This window comes from Nannobrachium achirus (assembly GCF_963921795.1).
Source record: "Nannobrachium achirus genome assembly, chromosome: 7".
NCBI lineage: Eukaryota > Metazoa > Chordata > Actinopteri > Myctophiformes > Myctophidae > Nannobrachium > Nannobrachium achirus.
The window spans coordinates 6,735,661-6,760,800 of NC_137816.1; the positions used below are offsets into that span (position 1 = coordinate 6,735,661).

Consider the following 25,140-nt stretch of genomic DNA (forward strand, 5'->3'; position numbering starts at 1 on the left):
AGAGTCTAATATTAAACGTCTCTGGCTGGTTTAAGTGTGTTAGATAAAAACACTGATGCATGTGAATAAGAGAGGCCAGAGCTGGACTGCCATTGTTAGGAGACCAATCTCTGGGCTCTGAATGACCGTGATTCAGATTAGCGGCTTTAGATACGTTTGTGTGTGTGTGTGTGTGTGGGCCCTGGGTACTTAACTATTTTTTATTTATTTTTTAAGATATTTTCAGGGCTTTTTCTAGATATACAAGCTCACAGCGAGCTTGTAGATCTGCTTTAAATCGTGAACATGTGTGCAAGTCTTTGAATATTTCAAATCCTTCTAAGGTTTTTTGAAAAAAACAATTTTTCTATGTCAGTGGTGCTCAATATTTTTCACGTGAAGGACCCCTAAAATGATATGTATTTGGCCAAGGACCCCCATCTCAAAATATTGAGTTCCAGGGAAAAATTAAGAATTAAGAATTGCACACATTTTCACGACTTTTATAGCTTATCTGTTATTTTTCAATAGCTAAAGTATAAAACTATTCCAGGCACCTCCACCTTGGGCCCTAATAACTCAGCCCCACTTCCCCACCCCCCCTTGTGACTGCCCCTGTGTGTTTGTGCGTGCGCGTGCGTGCGTGCATGTGTGTGTCCTCACGTGGGGTCCTCCGTGGCGGTGCGGTGTTCCTCCAGCTCCTGGGCTTGTTTTAACCAGGGCACCTTGGCCTCCACTGGTGCCGACTCTGGAACGCAGACAGAAATACACACACAGGTCACCTCAGTCACACTCAAGAGGCCAGGGCTGGTCTGTGCTCAGTAATCACACAGCAACTCCCACATCAGTGTTGATTTCGTCGACTAAAACTATGACTAAAACTAAAACTTTGTCGACTGTGTTTTTTTTACTGACGAAAACTAAATAAAAACTAAGATGTGATGACTAAAGCCAAGACTAAATATATTGTCAATTTCGTCAACAAAATAAAAACTAGACTAAAACGGTAGGGAGGGACTAGTGGCAAGTCATTTTATGTTTGGTTGCTCTCAGGTGTTGCATGTTGAAAATAGCTGATCTACAAGCTCACAACGCGTCGCAGCGCAGTGTAAAATCAGTCATTATGATGCCATCAAGGCCTGGCAAAATACATTTCAGTTGACTAAATCAACTGTAGATTTAGTCGCCTAAAATCTTATGATATTTAGTTGACTAAAATTAGACTAAAACTAAAACCTTTTCAGGTGACTAAATTATGACTAAAACTAAATGATATTTTATTCAAAAGACTATGACTAAAACTAAATCAAAATCTGCTGTCAAAAACAACACTGTCCCACAGCCATCTACCATCGTGACATCAACGGCTGTTTTAATTATGACGTGGTCTTCAACGTTTTCAGGCCAAGGACCCCTTAGTCGAGACGAGAGAGAGAGAGATGATGCAGGGACCCCCCACAACCTGTTCATAGATTCCATGTAGTTTTATTTCTTTGGCAGTCACAATGCCAAATCACAATCATCGGTGTAGTTTGGATTCATGTTAACGTGGGTTTTCAGATATTTAACCACTTGAACCGTCAATACTTAATAAACTTGACCTTTCACTTTCACTGTACTTAGGCCGGATTTAGACTGCAGTCAAATCCAGACCAAATCCGATTTGGTTCTCAAATCTGATCTTTTGGCCCGACTTTTCACACTGCATTTGCAAGTGACACAGATCTGATCTGTGCGTTCTCACTGATTTTAACAGCGTCAGCCCAAAGCTGCCCTGCGTCTACATATCTGCTTTGGTTACCGTGGTAACGACGTCGGCCGTCATGATGTCACGTCACAACGTTGACGCTAGTTGATCACGTGTTCAGGAAATGCGACATAACAGACAGGGACAACAACAAAAACTTTTTCTCTCCTTTTCTTCACTCTTGTGTTTCGCTCTTCTCTCTGTTTGTATCTATTTAGCTCACGTGTTTTCTCTCTCCTCTCTTGTTTTTCTCATGTGCTCAGCGCGCTGTAATGAAATAGTAAATACTCGCGCTCTGTAATGACGTCGGCGATCCGCGCTCGGGTTGCGCAGCAAGTGACGCTTGGCCAGTATGATGTGACTTGCATGTGACTTGCATATAACTCAATGGGGTGGATGTGGTTGCTGCTTTCAGACTGAGTCAGATGTCCTCAGATCCGATATGGATCGGATTTGAAACCACCTCTGGATGTGGTTTTTCAAAATCGGATTTCATGTGACCTGCATGTGACCTGTCTAGATTTAGACTATTTAAAAAAAAGTCGGATTCCACTTTTGATGTGACTCAGATCTGATTCAGGCTAGATTTCAGTGGCAGTGTAAAGCCGGCCTTAGTCTGCTCTTTTTCCCCTCTACAACAAAGCTCTTTGCTGAAAATAGCCGATCTACAAGCTCACAACGCCTCGCAGCGCGAGGCGTTGTGAGCTTGTAGATCTGCTATTTTTGGCTAAAGTTGTCAGAATATGGACGCTAGGGTTCAAGTGGTTAATATAAAAAAGGGAGGAAAAACAAGTTTCTATCACACAAAGATTTGGAGGACCCCCTGTAGTAACTCTGAGGACCCCCTAGGGGTCCCGGACCCCCTGTTGAAGACTCCTGAATTATGAACTATGAAGGAAAAAGGTGTGATGATGATAATAAATTGACCGACAGGCTTCTAGAGAACCCTAGTGACAATGTGACGTGTTTTATCTGTTCCTCTCGTGACAGAATGGTGTGAAATTGAGTTGAGAAATTATAGCACTATGTCTGAATCTTCCACGTATTTTTATCCTGCTCCGTTCCGTGCTCTGTGTGTAAAAACGAACCGCACTTGCTGAAAAAAGATGGCATTTCTTCAAAGCGTGCCTACGCGACCTTGAAATGTTGTTAATATGGTAATAAACTTCCCTCAACTTTTAATGATGTCTCTCCCATCATTTTTCATTCTAAAATGTTGCTTTGCGGTTCTCCCGTTGCAGTTTTGTTCAAATAAATCTCAATAAAGCAGAACACAAGATCTGACTGCAAAGATAAATATACTGTACATTCAGGTGGTTCGACGAGTGTTGGAAAAATGCAAGCCTCCATAATCCCCAAGATCAGACTTAAGAACAGCTTCCACCAGGCTGTACCACAGTTGAAGGCCTTAAAGGTGTATTCAGTGATAATGAAAGTGGCCGGGGGTCATCTTACTGGCCCTTAAATGTTTATTTTTTTATAGATTTTTTACACCATTATAATGTTCTCGTTTTGATCATTAGACCCAATCACTGAATATCGGTAGGCCTACATCTCCAGCTTCAGGATATGTATGATACTGATTTACTACCAGACTGTGGCATTTTATGAGTTCAGTAGTTTACAATATTAGGCATTTAGCAGACGTTCAGAGCGACTGTGGTTCTCAAAACTTTTATTTTGACCATCATAACTAAACATCATAACATATCTACGGCCATACTCTACCCTGATTGGTCGAGGACTGGCTGGCAACCTCTGAAAACCGAATCTAGCTATGCTCGCAACACGGGCCATGGTGGAAGTCCTTATTTGGTCAGCACACATTCTAGTGAGGAGAATGAATGGAAAATGTACCAATACCCATGAGGGCACCTCATACCACCTGTGACCCTTTGCCTTAGCACAGGGGTCTTCAACAGGGGATCCGGGAACCCAAGGGGGTCCTCAGAGTTACTACTATAGCTATCTATGAAATCCATGAAAAAAGTTTAATCTGCAACATCATTTTATACAATATGTAGTGGGGGTCCCTGCTTAATCTCTCTCTTGCTAAGGGGTCCTTGGCCTGAAAAAACCTTGAAGACTCCTCAGAGCTACAGTAGCGTTGGCGTTGCTACTTTTTGCACCTTATGTCTAACCTCATTGCGACCGTCAGGTCGCACTTACTATCAAAACCTCCACCGGCTGTCTGTCTGTCTGTCTGTCCGTCTGTCTGTCTGTCTGTCCGTCCCTCCGTCACACGTCACACGTCACACTTTTGCCCTGCCCATATCTCCGCAACCGTTGCCCCGATCCATGCCAAATTTTGCACACACACTCCTTGCCTGCCAAACTACAACCTCATCAAATCTCACATGGCCCTCGTCTAGCGCCACCATGAGGCCGATTCTTGCAAAACACATTTTTGGACACCACTCCTACAGATTTGGCCCTAAAATCATGCAAATTGCTACACAGTATGTCTACACTCATGTCATCAACATGGATCTGTCCCATATAGCGCCACCTTCAGGCCGATTTTTAAAAACACATTTTTGGACACTACTCCTACAGATTTTGCCCTAAAATCTCGCAAATCGCTACACAGTATGTCTACACTCATGTCAACAAAATCGATCTGTCCCATATAGCGCCACCATCAGGCTGATTTTTTCAAACACATTTTTGGACACTGTTCCTACAGATTTTCCCCTAAAATCACGCAAATCGGTACACAGTATGTCTACACTCATCTCATCAACATGGATCAGTCCCATATAGTGCCACCATCAGGCCGCTTTTTACAAACACATTTTTGGACACTGCTCCTACACATTTTGGCCTAAAATCACGCTGCGACCTGACGGTCGCTTATCTCCCGATTAGGGAGTCTTACTGGTAATATACCTGCTGCTTGTGTATATTATGTAAACATATTATTTGCATCATATGCAAATAATGTGTCAACAAAACATAACACAAGCGTCGTCAAGCATCCTAATAGCCCTTAGGATTATGCAAATGAAGTGAACCTGACAAGGTGGACAGTGAAACATTGTTTCAAGTCTTCTAAACAATTAAAGTATGTTAAATTCTATAATCCTGATGTGCACTGGATTATAAGTATTCTTTTTACATAAATCCTATATTAAAATTGACTAACGGCCACATCACTCTGACTTAGACATAACCATAAACAAACCTGAAAAAAAGAACTGTTACCGTTATTGTTGTTGTTGTTGTTGTTGTACAACTTAAAGCAGAGCAAATATGTTTTCTGCCAAAAGGTTGTTTTTTATTCATGACATCCAGTATCCCTTGAATTAAATAGGATTGCCTTTGCTCTCTCGCTTCCTATTGTCACCTGCATTCCAAAGTTTCCATTCCAATGGGTGTTTAGTGCAACAAAATATTTGGGTATGCATGCGTGCTGGAGGAGCGCATAGCCAGACACCGACAGCACTACCCTTCATAAATCTGTCTGTCAACTAAATATTTATTTAGCAGGCCATTAACTGAAACCAAGAGCTTATTATCACAGCTAGTGGCGGCTCAGCGACAGCACAGTGGATTCGAGAGTAGACGGGGGCCGTGTGGTTGTGTGTGTTTATGTGTGTGTAAATAGGGACGTGAGCGTGCGCTTGTGAAGTATCTCGGTTTGGCTCGAGCTCTGTTAAGGCAGAACACGCGGCAACCCGGAATATATGGCTTGCGAAAAAATATGAGCTTTTGGGGGGAGAGAAATATAAGCTTTTAAAGAACCCAGCAGTTTAACGAGTACTGGGGATACTCATTCGCGGTGGACGATGGATCATAAATCCCACCCTATTGATGGAAGATGATGTAAATGAGCCCAGTCTGGGTTTTTTTTTTTTTTTACGATGACGCCGGGTGACCGAGGGCATTAAAGGAGTGATACAAACCAAAATAGGACCCCCCCTGAATGAGAATGTTTCCACAGACGTTCTTACCTGGTTAGGTTGATATGTCTCATTTCTGCCCCTGTTCTGAGATCTGTAGAATAGTCCCCACTGCTAAAACGGGCTTATCGTCTCTATCCAAAAGCGCACATTTCGGCCGCTTCCAAAAAAAATAATCTTTTATGAATCGTCCAGACATGCTTCCTACTGACACCACACACAGTGTTTTAGCGAGACACTCTGTGCATTCTATGTAAACAAAGCAATGAGCACGGCCACTTCCTGGCTCGCTCCAAGAGCTAGAGCGGAAGTCTCGCGAGAATCTTGCGAGAGCTCGAGGCAGCATCGCTTTCCTTAGCCCTGTTAAACAGGCTATTATCCCTTCACAGTCTGGTATGTCTAGGAAGCATGTCTGGACAATTCATAAAAAACAAGTGGCCGAAATGGGCACTTTTGGATAGAGACGATAAGCCCGTTTTAGCAGTGGGGACTAATCTACAGATCTCAGAACAGGGGCAAAAATGAGGCATATCAACCTAACAAGGTAAGAAGGTCTGGGTTAATAGGGCCCAGTAACTCAGCCTTAATTATTTTATACTTTAACTATGGAAAAATAGCAGATCTACAAGCTCACAGTGTCGTGAAGATGTGTGCAAATCTTTGAATATATGTATTTTTTAAGCGAACATTAGTAACTCAGATATTTCTTCTGGGGGGTCCCTCCCTGGAACTAAATATTTTGAGATGTGGGTCCGTGGGCCAAATGCATATCATTTTGGGAGTCCTTCACATGAAAAAGCTTGAGCACTACTTACATAGAAACATAGGTTTTTCAAAAAACCTTAGAAGGATTTGAAATATTCAAAGACTTGCACACATTTTCAAAAATAGCAGATCTACAAGCTTGCAGCGCGGCACTCGTGCCGCGCTGTGAGCTTGTATATCTGCTATTTTTCAATAGTTAAAGCAGAAAATAATGCGTAATAATGCGTTCCCAGTCTAAATGGGTTACATCCCCTCCCCCTATGAAGAACATTCATGGGGGGCCCCGCAGTGAATCCTTGTACCCAGGGCCCAGAACACACACACACACACACACACACACACACACACACACACACACACACACACACACACACACACACACGCACGCACGCACACACACACACACACACACACACACACACACACACACACACACACACACACACACACACACGGCTGAGTTTCACATAAGTACATCTCCTACCCCGGGGCTTGTGGCATGCAACGGGGACCAGGCAGTCTTCTTTAATGTGTGGTTTGAGTGCAGCCTTGCAGCCTCCAGTGTGTTGGCCACGGTGGTCGATGCACAGCACAACACGATACCGCAGACCACGACCACAGGTCACAGTGCACTGGAACACACACACACACACACGCACGTACACACACACACACACACGCACAAACACGCGCACGCACGCACACCCACGCACGCACGCACGCACGCACGCACGCACGCACGCACGCACGCACGCACACACACACACACACACACACACACACACATGCACACACACACACACACACACACACACACACACACACACACACACACACACACACACACACATTACAAACAACAGACGGAGAAACATATTGTTTCATAAACTATTGAAATATCAAAAGAATGAGCTGGATTTTTATTTGGCTTCATCGATGTTGGTCGCAGTCTGTTTGCTTGTCTGAAGCAGCCAGCACTTACAGCTACAGGAGAGCATCAATGTCATGATATTTCAAGGCCAAATACAAATATTAAGTGTAGGCACATTTCCCTTTTTTGCCTTGTGGTTTCGAAAATGTTAGAAAATATATTGTCTGTCCATCTTTCAGGTTTTAGATAATTTTTTTCTTCTTCTCATAAATCAGTGCTATTGAACACCCTTTACGTCTGTGTGTTGGTTAAAACAATATTGAACCAATGAAAAGTAGTAAAAGGCGCTTCGGACAAAAGCTCCTCACTCCACTTGAGCTCGATGGTTTTGGCAAAAATAACATTTTGGAGTTAGCTGGTTTTGACGGGGACTGCCCATAAGTCCGAAGGTTCATTAGTCCGAAGGTTCGTTTGTCCGAATTAGGGTTACTGAGGTTAGGGTTAGGGTTAGGGTTAGAGTTAGGCATAGTATTCTTAACAAATTCTGACTAATGAACCTTCGGACTAATGAACCTTCGGACCAATGCCATGGCACCGGTTTTGACCAGACAGCAGTCATATGAACATTTTGGAACATGATTATGGAGATTATGCAGAATTACGATTATATCAGATAATCGCGATTATGTGATTATGTGATTATGGATAATTGTGACAGCCAGGCCTCTTATATTACTCACCTGAGACCACTCCATGGCCACCCACTGAGGACAGGCGAAGGTGTTGCACGTCTGCCGCGTGTCCGGGCGCGGCGAATGCGTGCACTTCCACTCCTCCACCTGGGACAGCTCTCCGTGCGCGTCGTCCTCCTCCACGCACGACACGCTGCGCTCCTGCCAGCCGCCGCTCTCACCGCAGGACACCGAGCACTCTGTCCATGGACCCTGCTCCCAGCTGAAGGCAGCGTTGTTTTAGACAGCACATTTTGATTTTGTTTTAGTCATAGTGTAGGAGCCAGAATGATTTCAATCATATGCAAAGTATTGTGGTGGACATATTGGGCACTGCACTCTTAGTAGGTGGTGGGCACGGGGCTGTGGGCGCTGCCACGCTAATAGCTACTCTGGCGTTCACCTGGGCACAGCAGCAGTTGGGAATTGGACGGAGAGGGGGTGAGCATGGGAGAGGACAATTTCTGTTGACCGCTATAACGCTAAAACTGTAACATCCACGTTAGGTAACAGTATGCTGGGAACTGTTGTACTTAAACGTCTGTAGAATAAATGGTCAAACGCACTGGTTGGAGTGGACCTGAATTCTTTGCGTGCGCGTCATACAGTGTCTTTTAAATTCCATGTTTAGCTCCTCGCGGCAGTGTAGAACTGCCTTTATACTGCCGCAATACATAGTCTTTTGAGTAAAATGTCATTTAGATTTAGTCATAATTTAGTCACCTGAAAAGTTTTAGTTTTAGTCCAATTTTAGTTGACTAAATATCATAAGATTTTAGGCGACTGAATCTACAGTTGATTTAGTCAACTAAAACGTATTTTGGCAGGCCTTGATGGCATCGTAATGGCTGATTTTACACTCGGTTGCGTGCTGAAAATAGCCGATCTACAAGCTCACAACGCGTCGCGCTGCGACGCGTTGTGAGCTTGTAGATCTGCTATTTTCAACATGCAACACATGAGAGCAACCAAACATAAAATGACTCTCTTCTCCACTAGTCCCTCCCTAACGTTTTAGTCTAGTTTTTATTGTGTTGACGAAATTGTCCAAATATTTAGTCTTAGTTTTAGTCATCACAGCTTAGTTTTTATTTTGTTTTTATTTAGTTTTCGTCAGTGAAAAAAACGCACAACGACGTCGACGAAATCAACACTGGCTGAAGGTACATGTTCAGCAGCCGCAAGCAACTCTTAGATCCTATTTTGTAATAACTGGAATCTAGAGTTGCAATACCAACCCTTGACAGCCCATACATCCAAACAGAAAAGTCCCGTCTGATTGTATTAACTTCTTGCCTGCTGGTCGACTTTTAAAACGACATTCTCACTAGCGGTGCCGAGCGACTTTAATCGACTTTTATATAAAAGCATTTATTAAGCATTTATTTGGGTATTTTGACGGAACAAATGGGTTCCCTTACCTTCAGCTGGTTATAAAGAGACCGTGAAAAAAAAAGGATACGATGATGACGTCACCGCTAAAACCAGGCCTCGTCTGTTTACACTAGCGTCTGCAAGCCGTTTGGCTCAATTCAAACCATCGTCCATTACGCAGCTTCACTAGGTCGGATTTTGATTCAGAATTTTTTTGCGTGGCGTCTGTATACGATCCGTTGCCCAGACCGATGGTGGTTTCAGACGATCAAGCACGAATTGAACAGGATTGAGCACACATGGCGCGCCGCTGATCTCCCATTGTGAATCAATGGAGCGACGTCACCTACCCATCCTTCAAACATGGTTTATTCTGAAGGTTTTAGTGTTACGATGGCGCGCTCTAGTGGTCTTTTTGGTGGTGGTTTATCATCATACCTTTGAAAACAATGAAATTACATCCATATTTTAAGTTCGCAGGGAATGGGTTTTAAATGGCGTTAAACTCACCAACATTACAGCCGTACGGAAGGCTTGGATTGTCCTCTTTGTATCTGCAAAATCTTTGTTTCATAAAAATCCACCATAGACATGTTTTGAGCAACTTTCCGTCAATAGATTCGATACAGGTGCTTATTTTTCGTTTTCAATAAAAACAACGTCCTGCTGCCTCCTGCATTATGTGTGATTTAGAAACAGGTGGTACGCAGGACTGTTGCACGATTTCCAACGAGTGCTTCCAAACTCCAACATTTGGAAAAATAATCACCTGCACGGAGTTTATTGACAGAAAGTAACATATCTATGGTGGACTTTTATGAAACAAAAACGTGGCAGAGGCAAAGAGGATAATCCAAGCTTTCTTTCTGTAGAGCTGCAATGTAATTTTGTTGTGTTACACATTGTTTAATACAATCAGACAGGACTTTTCTGTTTGGATGTATGGGCTGTCAGGGGTTGGTATTGCAACTCTAGATCCCAGATATTAAAAATAGGATCTAAGAGTTGCTTGTGGCTGCACGTTCAGTGTGTCTGACTGAGGAGTGACAACTCACACAAGGCACACTCAAATCAAATGTGAATCAATGATAATGAATTAGGGCAGGACAATATTGACTACACAGGACCTTGGAAACAAGCCACGGGCTTATTTGGGCTATCCTTTTAGCATTCTTTTGTTGGCTATAAATCTGTGCCAACAGGCCATTTTTTTTTTACCAAACTGTTAATAAAGTTAATAAAGTAATTAATCGATTCAATCAATCAATCAATCAATCAATCAATCAATCAATCAATCAATCAATCAATCAATCAATCAATCAATCAATCAAATTCTATCAGACTTGATATTGTACTTGGCATAGGCATTGTTTACTTGAGCCCTATTTTATTCTTAAATAAAGTTTAAAAAAAGGCAGATCCACAAGCTTGCAGCAGTGTGCTTTTTGTATCGTCGCAATACAGATTGAGGCACTTGATCAAAGATATTGTGTTATATATTAGATATTTTGTCCACATCCATCAGCCCTACAATGAATAACATGAAGTTACATTTGTGCAAGGATTTTGAATAGATGTATGACCAGCACATGCTTTTCTCATTATGAATATTTCAAGCATCACACAAAGTACAAGTGGACATGCACACGTGTAACAATTATAGGCATGCTTGTCACTACATAATACTGAACAGAGCACAGAGGCTATGAAACTTAAATGCAATATTTAGTAGATTTGTGCAGGGTTATTTGGCTTGTCAATGGAGATTAAAGTGAAGAGCTTCTACTGGGGGCAGGGGGGGGGGGGGGGGTCTTGAACCTATTGACTCATGAACATCAGTTAGCGTTCTCTTGGCATCGATTCCAGACACAGTAGATTGAATGCAATCTGGGTGTGCAGCTGTGTGCTAACGGACATGACAGGTTATATTAATTGTTATGTCCTTGTGACGGAAAGTGATGCAGTCAGCCACTGCCAGTGGTGGAACAAAAATATGTTTTTATGCTTGATGTAAAAGTATCAATACTGCAATGTAGTAAAAGTACAATATTTGCCTCTGTGGTGTAGTGGAGTAGAGTACAAGTAAAAGTATTGGAAATTGGATATACTCCACTAAAGTAAAAACACCTAAGAATTGTACTTAAGTACAGTACTTAAATGTACTTAGTCGCGATGCGAGGCGTTGTAGATCGTCTGTTTTCAAATAGCCTAGGTATAAAATAGGGCTAAAGTGGTTGATGTATGTAATGTATGTAAGTACATTACTTAGTTACTTTCCACCACTGATCAGTTGTAAGGGAAAGTTAGCCTCATGCTGGACCAATCTGGGAACTAAATCATTTCCAATAATCTTTCTTCACAAATGTGTTCATAAAGGTGTCTACTATCACCTCTGAACTTTCTCAATCGCAACTCCCTCTGGAAACGTTGTGGGAGCCAATCAAAGTTGGGGGTATCGGGATACCCTGAGCCTGGGATTAAAGGGGGAAAATAAAAAATGGACAATATGAGCGTATGAGATGTGTAATTAGGGTATTTTTGGGCTGCTGAATCCATTCCAACCATTCGTTTTCAGTTAAAATGACTCCTTGGCCATAAAATAGGCCTAATTGGCTAAGGCCTGTTAGTCCCTATGTTTAAACCCTGTGTTTGAGTGTTCCTTGTCAGATTGTATCATGTTTTCCTGTGTGTCATGATGTGTGCTTACCCACCTGATCTTGAATAGTTTTCATGCATTCAAACCCTACTCCAACCATTTTTTTATTGCAAATATTATATGTCTCATGGACATACAAAAGTAACCGTGGCCTATTTTATGGCCAAGGAGTAATTTTTACTGATAACTAATGGTTGGAATGGATTCAGCAGCCCCAAAATGCCCTAATTACACACCTCATACGCTCATATTGACAATATTGGCTAACTTTCTCTTACTACAGGGCTGAGGTTGCAGAGAGAGCTCTCCAGAAATGTGGAGCTCTCCATGTGGTGCTGATGCATGGGTGAAGTCAGACTAAACCAGCAGGAGGCCTGGGCTGAGGAATGGGTAATGGCCAGGTCTGGAACACATTTAGCTTTGAGTGGTTGTATGATGAGCAGTGGTGTACAGTCACTAAGTGCCTTTACTCAAGTACTCTACTTAAGCACAATGTTGAGGTATTTTTACTTCACTAGACGTATTCCCTATTTTCAGTACTTTTACCACTCCACTACATATCAGAGGCACATATTGTACTTTAACTCCACTACAATCATTTGAAAACTTTAGTTACTTGTTAGATTTTGATTATTATTACAAAACATACATTAACCACTTCAGCCCTATACACTACATTTCGGCCATTTGAAAATGACCTACATGCTCACAATGGGTCGCATTGTTAGCTTGGAGATCTGCTATTTTTAACATTTTAAAACTTGTAACAAAGTATCGTATTTCTACATTGCAGTATTGATACTTTCACTTGTTAGTACAACGACTGGGTACAGCTTTGAGTGGTTGTATGAAGAGCGAGCGGTTGTATGTTTCACTCACCGAGGCAGGGGTTGGAAGTGGTCGTATGGCATCACCTCTTTGAATCCATCACTGGGAGGAACAGCGTCATGCAGACAGAGGGATGGACTTTAGTATTCACATCAGGCACTAACAATTACTCTTTTAATGCCGAAGCCGAACTAGTTCGAGATATTAAAAAAGGGTGCTTTTGTGCCGAAGGCTGTCCCGAAGCCGACAAAACGGAAAAGGCGGCGCGATTTTCCCAGGTTGGCCCAGCCCCGACCGGATTTGCAGATTGGTCAAACCTTGCGGGATGCTTGTGCCACCAAACACATATAAGTGGCAGCGGCAAATAGCGTCACTGCATTTTCTTACAGAGTACTATTTGATGAATCCGGTTAGGTGCTTGTTGGTTCGGGAGTGTAAAAATGTTCTGCTGGACCATCCATCTGAAAGGAATAAATGGATGCAGGAAAGCTGCAGTGACAGTTGGACACATGGTGTATGCTTTTGGAGGAGTTAGTTACGAGGACAGTGATCAGATTGGTGTGCACATCCTCAACACAGTGTCTTTGCGCTGGGCAGCGTTGCACCCGGTGACAACTGAAAGAGGAGAACGTCACCTTGAGGTTCCCTCCAGGCGCCGGGGCCACACAGCTGTGATGATTGAAGATACTGTCTACCTCTGGGGAGGATATCCTTACTGCAATGTGCTTTATGCCTTTGATGTCGACGCCCACAGATGGTTCAAACCACAGGTTTCAGGGACTGTTCCAGAGGGGAGGGAATACCACTCAGCCTGTGGCTTGGGGAAGGTCATGTATATTCATGGAGGAAAGACCCTGACTAGATACACTAATGACATCTACAAGATGGGCACCACCACAATGGTCTGGTCTTTAATTAACACCAGAGGTACTATTCCACCTTCTTCATGGTGTCACTCTGCCACCATCATCGGGACAAAGATGTTTGTATTTGGAGGCTGGGAGTTTGCCCACAACACCATCAGAGTGTTAGATACTGAGACCAGCTGCTGGCTGAACAAGCCATCGACACAGCTTCTTCCAGAAGGACGTAGTCAACATTCAGCCTTTACCTACAATGGAGAGCTGTACATATTTGGTGGCAGCAAATTGTACAAGAACTTCAATAATCTGTGGAAATTCAGTCCAGAGACCTTCTGCTGGAAGAAGGTTCAGCCCAAGGGGAAAGGGCCGACTCCGACGTATAATACATACTGTTGCATGGTGGGAGATCGTATCTTTCTCTTTGGAGGAGATAACACACATGATGACCTGTATGTTTTAGACTTGAGTCCTAGCCTGAAGATGTTGTGTAAGCTAGCAGTTATTCAGTACGGTCTGGTACAGTCAGAAGTCCCTCACAACATCAGGTGGGAACTGACGGCCATGAGAAACAAATGAAGAGAAAGAAAAAAGAGAAAATCACACTTAAGTGTGAAGTGAGCGGTGCTATTCATATATTAATAAAAACCTTCCCACTCAAAGTTTGGCCAGTGTGACCCTGGGCATTCAAGCATTTTTGCCAAGATGTAGGCCAGATGTAGGCCAGATGTAGGCCACGCTTCAGAAACCGGATAAAGCCAGATGTTGGAGCTTAGCTCCTTCTAGGAGCACCCCTCAAGAACAACATCCCAGTGACTCTCTGGGAGCAATAAAACAAATAAACAGACATAAACAACACCATATATGGTCTAATGACGGCCACAAATTGCCCTGTTTGAGAGCTCAGCGCATCTTTTGATCCGAGTGAAGGAACAAGGAGTCACGTCACAAAGTAGCAGCGTGTAGCCAGAGCAGCACGTTCTACAACAACATGTAGGGAGGAGCGGTAACCAGGTGTGTCTAGGTCTGTGTCATAATTAACTCATACCCTGCCAAAAAGACTTTTTCTATAATAAAAATCTTTTTAACTATGGACCTCCCTGCCAGACGTCTTCTGGACGTCTTTTTAAAAAAAATAATAAAAAAAATTAAAAAAAAATTTGAAAAAAAAATGTTTTGAAAAAAAAAAAATTTTGGACCTCCAACAGTGTATTAGGCATGATTGCGATTGCGAAATTGCATGTTTAACCCCCATACCAACCCCATCTTTCAAACATGGCAGCCATGTTTGTTTACATTTGAAGAAAACATAAGGGCTGCCTTCTCCTGAATGCCTGAACGGATTTCCAAGCGGATTTTTTTGTTTGAAAGCTGTGAAAAGCATGCACATGCATAGTGCATGATCTGTGCACGAATGTGTGCACCAGCGTGCACACTATTTTTTTAACCCTTTGTTGGCGAACCGGCAATATAAGAGGTCCCCACTCTAAATATGGCACCGACTGAGTTTTAATAATCACCCCATCACAATTATTTCAGACAATTGTCAAAATCATTTCCATTTGGCCTGGGCCGTGGTCTGAGGTGTAGCCTGACAGCGCATCGCAGCCAGGTTTGAGTCCCGTTCTTGACGATCTTTGCTGCATATCCCTTCCCATCTCTCTGTCCCTGTTTCCTGTCTGTCTCTACTGTGAATGTATATACTAAGGCCAAAAAGCCCCCCAAAAAAATCTAAAAATGAAATCGCACCTGTGCGAAGTGAGCTGTGCAAACACGACACACGTGCATATCTCCTTGTATAATAACTATTAATCCACCAAATGTCTGTCTGATGTCTGTCTGATATGCCCCTATCCAAGCCTGAGGATTGGTCAAGCTTCACAAGACATTTTGGCTATCCAGACTATAAATATGCGATCTCTAGACAGGAGCAGCTACTAACTACAAAGTTACTTTCAATCCCTCATATACTGTGCACACCCCATAACTCAAACTCTGCACATAATTCAGAGCACAGATATGTTTGAACGGGTAAGGACTAGAAAATATTAATGACCAGAGGAGGATTATCAAAAGCCTGTCGGAAACGTGTCAGTTTCTCTGGATAGACACTCCTGCTGTGCTTATTTAATTAATACAAAAGTTTTAAAGAAATTAATCAAGAGAGTGAGGATATTCCCTTCACTTTGATATCTTCGTGCAGAGGTCTTCTGCAGGGGGTCTACGAAATTGTTGCTAGATTAAACCTTTTTTTTCTTTCTTTTTTTAAGGCCATTTGAGGTTGTAGGGGGTCCCTGCTCAATCTCCCCATCAGTCAGAAAACATTGAAGACCCCTGTCTTTGTGAATCTCCACCCAGTTATGCTAAGAGACATCTTCACAAGACTCCTCTGAAGAGAGTGCGCCTTCACCCGATGGTATTGATCCGGATAGGAGAGTTGCCCCAATCTTGAACCAAGCCACATGGAAAATAACTTTTTAGGGGTTTTGGTTTGAGTGGAAAGCAAACTAAAGCCTACATTTGTTGAAGGGTTATCAGAAGAAAAAGAAATTAAAGACAATAAAGAGAGAAAAAAAGAGTCTGGCTCATGAATCAAGCACCACCAAGCTCAGTTCTGGACCTGTGAATGTCAGATTCCAAAGTGCAAACAACTCTCTGGTGGTCCCTACCTCTCTGGGCAGGGGTCCATGTTACATTCCTTGAGTTTGGGGGTGGGTTTGGTGTTCTCTGGGTAGCCGTTGCAGTGATGCTCAGGCAGGCTCTGGTTGGAACGGATGTCCGTGCATTCTGCAGAGTTCAGCTGGTAGCCTGGCCAGAGGGACGGACACATTGTTCAAACACTGTTAGGCTGAATGTTGAACAGGCCAAAGAAGGCAATGGCAAAGTAATTAATCTAGCTGGTTACCATAAAGAAATAAGTCACAGACTGAGCATATCGTTCAGAGAATGGAGTTCAGAGAATGATCCTATACGTAAGCAATTTACCCCGAGTGAGAGGACATTATGCTCTGATAATGACATTATGCTCTGATAATGTCCTGTGTCCGATATTACACCTCTCAGATCGCATATTTATAGTCTGTTATCGGACGAGGCTTCGCCTCGTCCGATAACACCCTCACACAGGACATTATCAGAGCATAATGTCCGACCCCGAGTGGTAAATAGCTTTTCTACCACTTTTTTCCGTATACATGAAAGAAAACACATAGTTGTAACTTGCAAGGATATTAAGTTACAATCATTATTGCCTATAAAACTTCCGCGACGACAGCAAATAGTTCCACAAACAACATCTTCTACTCACCACCAGATGACGCCAACTCCATGCAGAGAAAGATGTCTAGCATACAGCTAAGCTAACGTCAGTTAGAAGGACCGTTCCGGCCGTAAATAGAGGCTGTTCGCTTCCAGAAAGGCATAGGTTCAGAGAAAAGGGGCTTTAAAGTTGGCGGATTGCATTGGATCCAAATAAATCGGCGACGTCGTACGCACGTTAGTAAACATAGGACCGCTACGACCGTCATATGTTGGTTGGGGGAAAGGTGTTCCGACTACCTCCTGAAGTCCCCGGATGTACACTGAGGCGCATTGATCTCGTCCTCACACAACTGCGGCGGTTGTTCTGCCATAACCTCCGGAATTTAGCCAATCAGAATCCAGTATTTGAACATGTGACTAGAAAAAGTGGTAGAATCATATGTTGATCCCAATGGAAACAAGGACTTTTTTTGTGTAATCCTTTTAGAATGTAACACCAAATTAAACACTTACATCTACAGTATATTTTAGTCCATACCTTACGTGTCGTTGTAGGTCGGCTATTTGAAGTATTTTAAAATGTTTTTCAAAATAGTAAAAAAAAGCAAAGAAGTTCAGGGATAAGGGGTAAGGCATGTAAGTGTTTAGTTCATGTGTTACAGTGAAATTGTTGATCTCCCGAAATATGTGATAATCGTGTAGACATGACGTAACGTCAGTGTCCGAATGTAAATCATTGCGGTTTGTTTATTTACCTGCCGGTATTTAGGCCACATATTTAAACCATTCAGAACGGGTACACTATATTGTGTATCATTATTTTATGCTTTAACTATTGAAAAATAGCAGATACAGTGCGGCACCGAGTGCCGCACTGCGAGCTTGTAGATCTGCTATTTTTGAAAAATTGTGAAAATTAGAATTTTGACCCAATTCTGAAGTGTCTTTTGAATCCTTCTAAGGTTTTTTGAAAAAACCTATGTTTCTATGTCAGCAATCTGGCCTGCCATCGTCAAAGAAAAGGTCCTTTTCACTTAAATGGAGCTCAGTTAGTCTGTTCTTGAGAGACTACTACGTCAGTGGTTCTCAAACCTTTTCATGTGAAGGACCTCCAAAATGATATGTATTTGGCCACGGACCCCCATCTCAAAATATTTAGTTCCAGGGACCCCCCAGAGGCACGTTTGACTTACAAACGTTTGCTTTGAAAATACATATATTCAAAGATTTGCACACATTTTCACGACTTTTTCAAAAATAGCAGATCTACAAGCTCGCAGCGCGGCACTCGGTGCCGCGCTGTGAGCTTGTATATCTTCTATTTTTCACTGGTTAAAGCATTCAATAATTCTAGGCCTAAATGGGTTAAAGACCTCCATAAGATTTCACGGAGGACAGGTGACGGAGGAAGAAAAATATGAGTATTGTTATTTAAGCTGTACAACGAGACACATAACGGACGCTTGAAAAGGTCTCCCTTCCTAACTTAGACTTACGGAACCATTGCTGTATTGACTTTGACCTCTAAGGAACTATTGCTGTATTGACTTTGACCTCTAAGGACCTTCCAGGAAGAGTGCTCATGTGCGCCTTGCGGTGACACGCTTCCTAGTTTCTTCTTTTTTCGCACTGATTTTTGACACTGCACTATTAGGTTGTTAGTGTTGGTAGTTTCTGAGTATTTTTGCTTTGTTTAACAATGACAGTGAGATACTTGTTTGCACTAACTAGCATTGACTGCTATGGTCTCTTTTGCAAGACACTTTATGTATATATACTTATATATTATTCGCCCCCTCTATTGATGCACCTTCTCTTTATTGGTACTGTACTGCTCTTGTCTTTGTTTTGTTTTTTTCCCTCTTATCTATCTTTTCTTACGTCTCTGTAACTTTGTAAATAACTGTATACTGCTGTGCTACTACTGGACAACTGAATTTCCCCCTTGGGATAATAAAGGTATCTATCTATCTATCTATCTATCTATTTAGCTTCAGTGTTGTATTGTGTTGTTGACTGGTGGTGGGAACTGAAGCTCACCTCCTCCACAGGTGACAGAGCAGGGGAAGAAGTCAGTCTCTCTCCACTGGTACCTGATGGGCTGGTAGAAGAGGAACTGGAAGACAGTGTCTCTGGGACCTTCATACTTCACCTGGAGGAGAGGAGAGGAGAGGAGAGGAGGAGAGGAGAGGAGAGGAGAGGAGAGGAGAGGAGAGAAGAGAAGAGAAGAGAAGAGAAGAGAAGAGAAGAGAAGAGAAGAGAAGAGAAGAGAAGAGAAGAGAAGAGTTGCTGATTCAGCTAATTTGAATAAAAAAATATTAAGTAAGGCTAGTTGCTGAGCAACACAAATGACACATGACATTTATGACATCATCAACTTGCGACAGGCATTTCCCCTATTGAGTGAAAGATTAGCAATTTCTAGAATAAATACAATATTGAAGGTGTTTTTAATTTTACATTGTAGTTATAGAGGACAATTATAATGTATTAAGGCATATTTGTCGTATTAGCCAGGGATCCTTTTAAGCGCCAAAGCTGCCCCATAAGCAATGGTAGTTCAACTCCCCAACCATCGTGGCAAATGCAATGTTTGGGCTAATTTAGAGTGCTTTCTGACTTCTTAATCTCCATACGTCGACACGCCGTATTTGAAAACGCACCATGACAGCGGAGGCTTATTGAAATGCATCCAGTGTGTGTGCACTTGACAGACTTAGAATCACAGCTAGATGGCTGTGAAGCTGCAGCACACAGACAGAGCGGCGGGTGGGAGATGCTACTCTGGTGCTGACAAGAACTACTAGAGCGATCCTTTTCCATCTGCACTCCTGACGAACCCTGCGCACAATCAAGGATTTCAACCACCACTCCTACAGCACTCCTAATCATCTCAGCGCTTAATTGAATGACTGACTTTAACCCATTTAGGCCTCGAATTATTGAATGCTTTAACCAGTGAAAAATAGCAGATATACAAGCTCACAGCGCGGCACCGAGTGCCGCGCTGCGAGCTTGTAGATCTGCTATTTTTGTCGTGAAAGTCTTGAAAATGTGTGCAAATATTTGAATATATGTATTTTCAAGGCGAACGTTTGCAACTCAAATTTTGCTTCTGGGTGGTCCCTAGAACTAAATATTTTGAGATGGGGGTCCGTGGCCAAATAAATATCATTTTGGGGGTCCTTCACATGAACAATTTTGAGAAACACTGACATAGTAGTCTCTCAAGAACAGACTAACTGAGCTCCAGTTAAGTGAAAAGGACCTTTTCTTTGACGATGGCTGGCCAGATTGCTGACACAGAAACATGGGTTTTTCAAAAAACCTTAGAAGGATTCAAAAGACACTTAAAGTTGTACCATGTAACTTTTTTTATAAAACAAATCTTAAAATTGTCCTAACTCTTAAATCGCTAAAGTTTTAGAACACCCACTCCGTTATTTTCAGCTTCTGAAGCCTTCTCTTTATATGTTTTCTATGATCCTGACCGGGGTCCGGTTTTCGCGCAAAAATTACGTCATCATACACTACCGGCCAATCACAGCGAGGGTTATACACTGCCGGCCAATCACAGCGCATCTTGAAGTGGGGTCGCTAGCTATCACAATAGGGCGGCCATATTTGTAGGCGCCCGTGTGTCTCTATCTATACTCGGGTGAAACACTCCGTTTCTCCGGAATGCCTGAACGCACAGGAACCATGGACCCCTCTAAAGATAGATCTCGGCAAGGTGGAGGCAGACGCGGGGGTGACGCGGGGGTGTGAGGCCCGGTCCGCGGCGAAAAACGGCCGAAAGACGCGGACGCTACTGACCACTAGTTGAGCAACTTACACAGTATAGCTTTAAAGAATCGGGTCAAAATTCAAATTTTTCAAAAATAGCAGATCTACAAGCTCGCAGCGCGCTGTGAGCTTGTATATCTGCTATTTTTCAATAGTTAAAGCATAAAATAATGATACACAAAATGTGTACCCGTTCTAAATGGGTTTTAATACTTAACGAGGAGAGGGAACATAACATAATACTGTGTTATTTTCAAAACTAAACGTGTGCCTTGTGTGCAGACTAACTGCACTTGATGCATAATGGGCTGCCATCCAAATCCCCCGGGGTGCGCTGATTATAATGATCTCACTGGTTCCATGTGAAAGACATCATGTAGACACACAGCGCACCGTGTCTGTGTGTCGATGTATGAGGTGGTCGCAGTGGTGAAGTCATCGCACACAATTTCAATTGCTACATTTTGGCTCGGCTAAAAGGCCCACTCGCGCTCATCGTTGGAAATACCCAAGTAAAGTACAAATATCTCAAACCTGTACTTGAAGGCCGGCTGACATGGCCAAAACAGCTAATTAAGGCTATCAAATTGGCATAATTTTTTAATGATCTCATGTACCCCCATGTTAAATTACCCAATCAAATTAATTTATTGTAGTTACTGGACTGAAAGTAGTACTTTCTGTACAGTAACTGCAATACATTAATTTGATTGGGTAATATGGGGGGAGGGGCGGAGTTGAGCGGCGAGCATTATCTTGTGAAACAACCTCAACATAACTGTGCGAGGAGGAGAAATGCGACAATTCATAAACCGAATTTTAAAACAAGCAGTTCTAGGGGTAAACATAAAACATTTTATAGAATCTGTTATAGAATCCACCCTAACCGCGTACAAAGTACAAGTCTTCTACCAAAAAGGTGTCAGAGATTAGAACGAGGGTCCAGCGTTTCCTCCTCGGCAGCTCTGAGCCCCTTTTAGCAGCCATCTCTGCCCTGCTGTCTCCGGAGGACCGTGGCTCATACACTGTGTGTGTAGCCTATGTGTGTGTGTGTGTGTGTGTGTGTGTGTGTGTGTGTGTGTGTGTGTGTGTAGCTCTCGAAAATAGCCATACAAGCTAACAACAACGCATCACGTTGTGCGCGGCACCGCACGACGGACAAAGTATACATTCACTACTAACTGATACGGCCCGCCTCCTTTTCAGACTGGAGAAAGACCACGTGACCTACTGTATCATAATGTTAAACTTCTGGGCGTGACAGCATACCTTTAAGTATAGTACTTGAGTAAATGTGCTTAGTTACTTTACCCCAACGATCATTGCCACATATGACAACAATGCAGTGGATACAGGCCTCTGCCTCAACAATACCAATGCCTCCGGGCTGTTTGATTCAGACCAAACTACCTAATGAAATCTCAGGTATTTCTGAACATTGATTGCTCAAGCACGTCTTATTATTATTCGTTTCTGTTGTGTGTATACTAGGGCATTCACGAATAGTGATTTTTAGTATTCGAATTATTCGACCTCAAAGTATTCGAATAGTCGAATATTCGTCAGGACTGGCCAAACTGTCAAATATTAAGTAAGCAAGAGGCGAACATTGTGAAAATAGCAGATCTACATGCGTTGCGAGGCGTTGTGAGCATGTAGATCAGCTATTTTCACAATATTTATCTGCGGAACCGAGTCACATTAAATGTAATACCTACAATTCCAAGTGCTTGTCAGGGTGGGGGTCCCCAGTTCAAATATGTTTATTTTGGGGGTCACGGCCAAAAAAGGTTTGAGAACCCCTGGTATAAAGCATTAACACATTCATCCACCAGGGGCATTGACAACTCATTCTTATGACTTCCTATCGAGCCAAGCTTTCTAAACTATATATTTTTTAAAGAGGAAACAAACAAACAAACAAAAGCGAATATTCGACGTTGGTGAACAACGTCGAATAGTGACTTTGATATTCGAATATATTTTGATGAATGCCCTAGTGTATCCACCTGTTTCCGCGGGAGTTTACTAGAGATTATTTGGACCACACTTCCGGTTTAACAGGAGACATACAAGCAAAGAAATCACACTCGGCTGCGGCGCCGGAAGCTCGGTACAGCGTCTGCGCAATGTACTATGGGGCGTTGGAAACCCGTGGATACAGTGATAAAGGTACATCGGGGTCAGGCGCCAAATGGCCCCAGACTGTTTGGTTGCACGGCGTCTTGCGTCTCTCCCTCTGCCGTCTCACCTTGATGATGTAATCGGCACTGAGAGGTCCGTGCGTCCTCAGGGTCTGCCTGTCCGCTCCCTTCTGGAAGTCCAGGGACGTGTTCCCTATCACATAGGAGCCCGTCGTCACTAGACTGGTCTCTTCCCGTTTCCCCTGAAGAGAAACCGCCTCAATGACTGGGGAAGTGGAGAGAGAGAGAGAGAGAGAGAGAGAGAGAGAGTGTCACGGTCCGCTCCTCAGGACTGTGGACATGTGTGACATTGTTATTTAGTTTTGGACTTTAACCTGATATTCATGTTCTGTTTGTATTATTATTCTGTATTAAGTAGTTCTGTACACTGCTGTGCCTTGGGGTTTTGTATCTTATTTTGTAGTCTGTGGGTTCCTGTTTCCTAGTTGCCGTTTGAGTTTGACATTACACCAGTGTACCTTTATTTTGTAGTTTTTGCACCCAGTGTTTTCCTGTCTGTTTAGTTTCTGTTACCTGCCTTGTCTTACCTGTGATTAGCTGATGTTTTGCACCTGTGTCTAGTTAGTCCATGTCTATATATCCCCCTGTGTTTTCGGTTCCTTGTCAGTTCGTCGTCGTTTGTGATGTGGTAAAGACCTGTGTTCCTTATACGTAGCTCTACTTCTAGTCCTTGAGTATTTTGTATTCTAGTGTGCTATCTCCTAGTGTTCTCCCTTAGTTTTCCCAGTTTAGTTTTCCCTTTGCCTTCCTTGTATTTCTGCTTCATGTTAAATAAAACCCCAGCATCTTCACTATTCTGCCTGAGACTGTTGTTCTGCACCTGAGTCCTACACCTCCGTTTCCACACCTTGACAGAGAGAGGGAGGGAGGACAGATAAGAGACAGATAGGAGACAGACAGAAAGGTAAAGATAGAAAATGAGGTGATGGACAGATTCCGTATACATAGTTTCGTTGTTTGACAGCACAATCATCAGTGTATTTTGGATTCACTAGCCCTTACCCGTTCAAAGATATGAGCTCCAAAAGGATGTGCAGTGTGTGGGTTATGGGATGTGCACTGTGCATGCAGTATATGAGGGATGGAAAGTAACTTTAACTGGTGCTTGCATGATAATATGTAGGAGCATCAATGTAAGAAATACCCGTTCCATTTAACGGCTACAGAGATACTGTGTACCGATCTGCATGATTTTTGGACAACATCTGTAACAGGGCCAGAACCCCGCCCGCCCGCACACACACACACACACACACACACACACACACACACACCCCCCCCCCCCCCCCCCCTGTGTGTGTGTGTGTGTGTGTGTGTGTGTGTGGGTTTGTGTGTGATTGTGCATGGCCTGAACAACAGCGCCCCTCCCTTAACATGTGTGGTCACAAAAGGTACTGTAGGCTAAATAGATATAGATACACCATAACAATGCGAATATACAGTATATGATTTGTGAAAGTGACAAACGGGCTTCACAGTTATGTTAGGTGTGTTCATCTGCTAATGGTGATGCGATTTCAGATCAATTGCTCCAGCCACTGAGGAGAAACGCTGTTTCAGACAGACAGACAGACACTCACTCAGACAGACAGACAGACACTCACTCAGACATTCGCAAAATTATAGTATAGATGTCAATGTGTGTTTTCAGATGTTTAACCACTTGAACCGTCAATATTAATAAACCTGACCTTTCACTCTGTACTTAGTCTGCTCTTTTCCCCCTACACCAAACCTCTTTGCCGAAAATAGCCGATCTACAAGCTCACAACAGCCTCGCAGCGCGAGGCGTTGTGAGCTTGTAGATCTGCTATTTTTGGCTAGAGTTCTCAGAATATGAACACTAGGGTTCAAATGGTTAATATAAAAGAGGAGAAAAAAAGTTTCTATCACACAAAGATTTGAAGGACCCCCTGTAGTAACTCTGAGGACCCCCTAGGGGTCCCGGACCCCCTGTTGAAGACCCTTGACATACAGTATGTAGGAGTGAAGATTGCAAGACTTCCGAGGACACCAGTTGATGTCTGTCTGTGTTACAGTAAAGCCTCTGTAGACAAACAGTTACTGGGCTGGCGTGTGGGGAATTAAACAGTAGAGCTATCCTTCATTCCCGGAAGACAATCATGTTCAGATGGAGGGGAGAGCTGTTTTCAGTCACATTTCTTCCTACAGGTTA

At 42.9% G+C, this 25,140-nt stretch overlaps 1 protein-coding gene across 1 annotated transcript in view; it reads right to left on the reverse strand.

Moving 5' to 3' along the window:
- adamtsl3 (ADAMTS-like 3) overlaps positions 1-25,140 on the reverse strand; it is a gene marked incomplete at both ends in the record, with an annotated part of 420,411 nt that overhangs the window by 200,112 nt on the left and 195,159 nt on the right. The window contains 7 exons of the mRNA XM_080729421.1: positions 643-727; positions 6,878-7,025; positions 8,005-8,218; positions 12,905-12,955; positions 16,383-16,521; positions 19,015-19,126; positions 23,012-23,169. Coding sequence (XP_080585547.1) covers positions 643-727; positions 6,878-7,025; positions 8,005-8,218; positions 12,905-12,955; positions 16,383-16,521; positions 19,015-19,126; positions 23,012-23,169 — 907 coding nt within the window. The remainder of the gene's footprint in view (positions 1-642; positions 728-6,877; positions 7,026-8,004; positions 8,219-12,904; positions 12,956-16,382; positions 16,522-19,014; positions 19,127-23,011; positions 23,170-25,140) is intronic.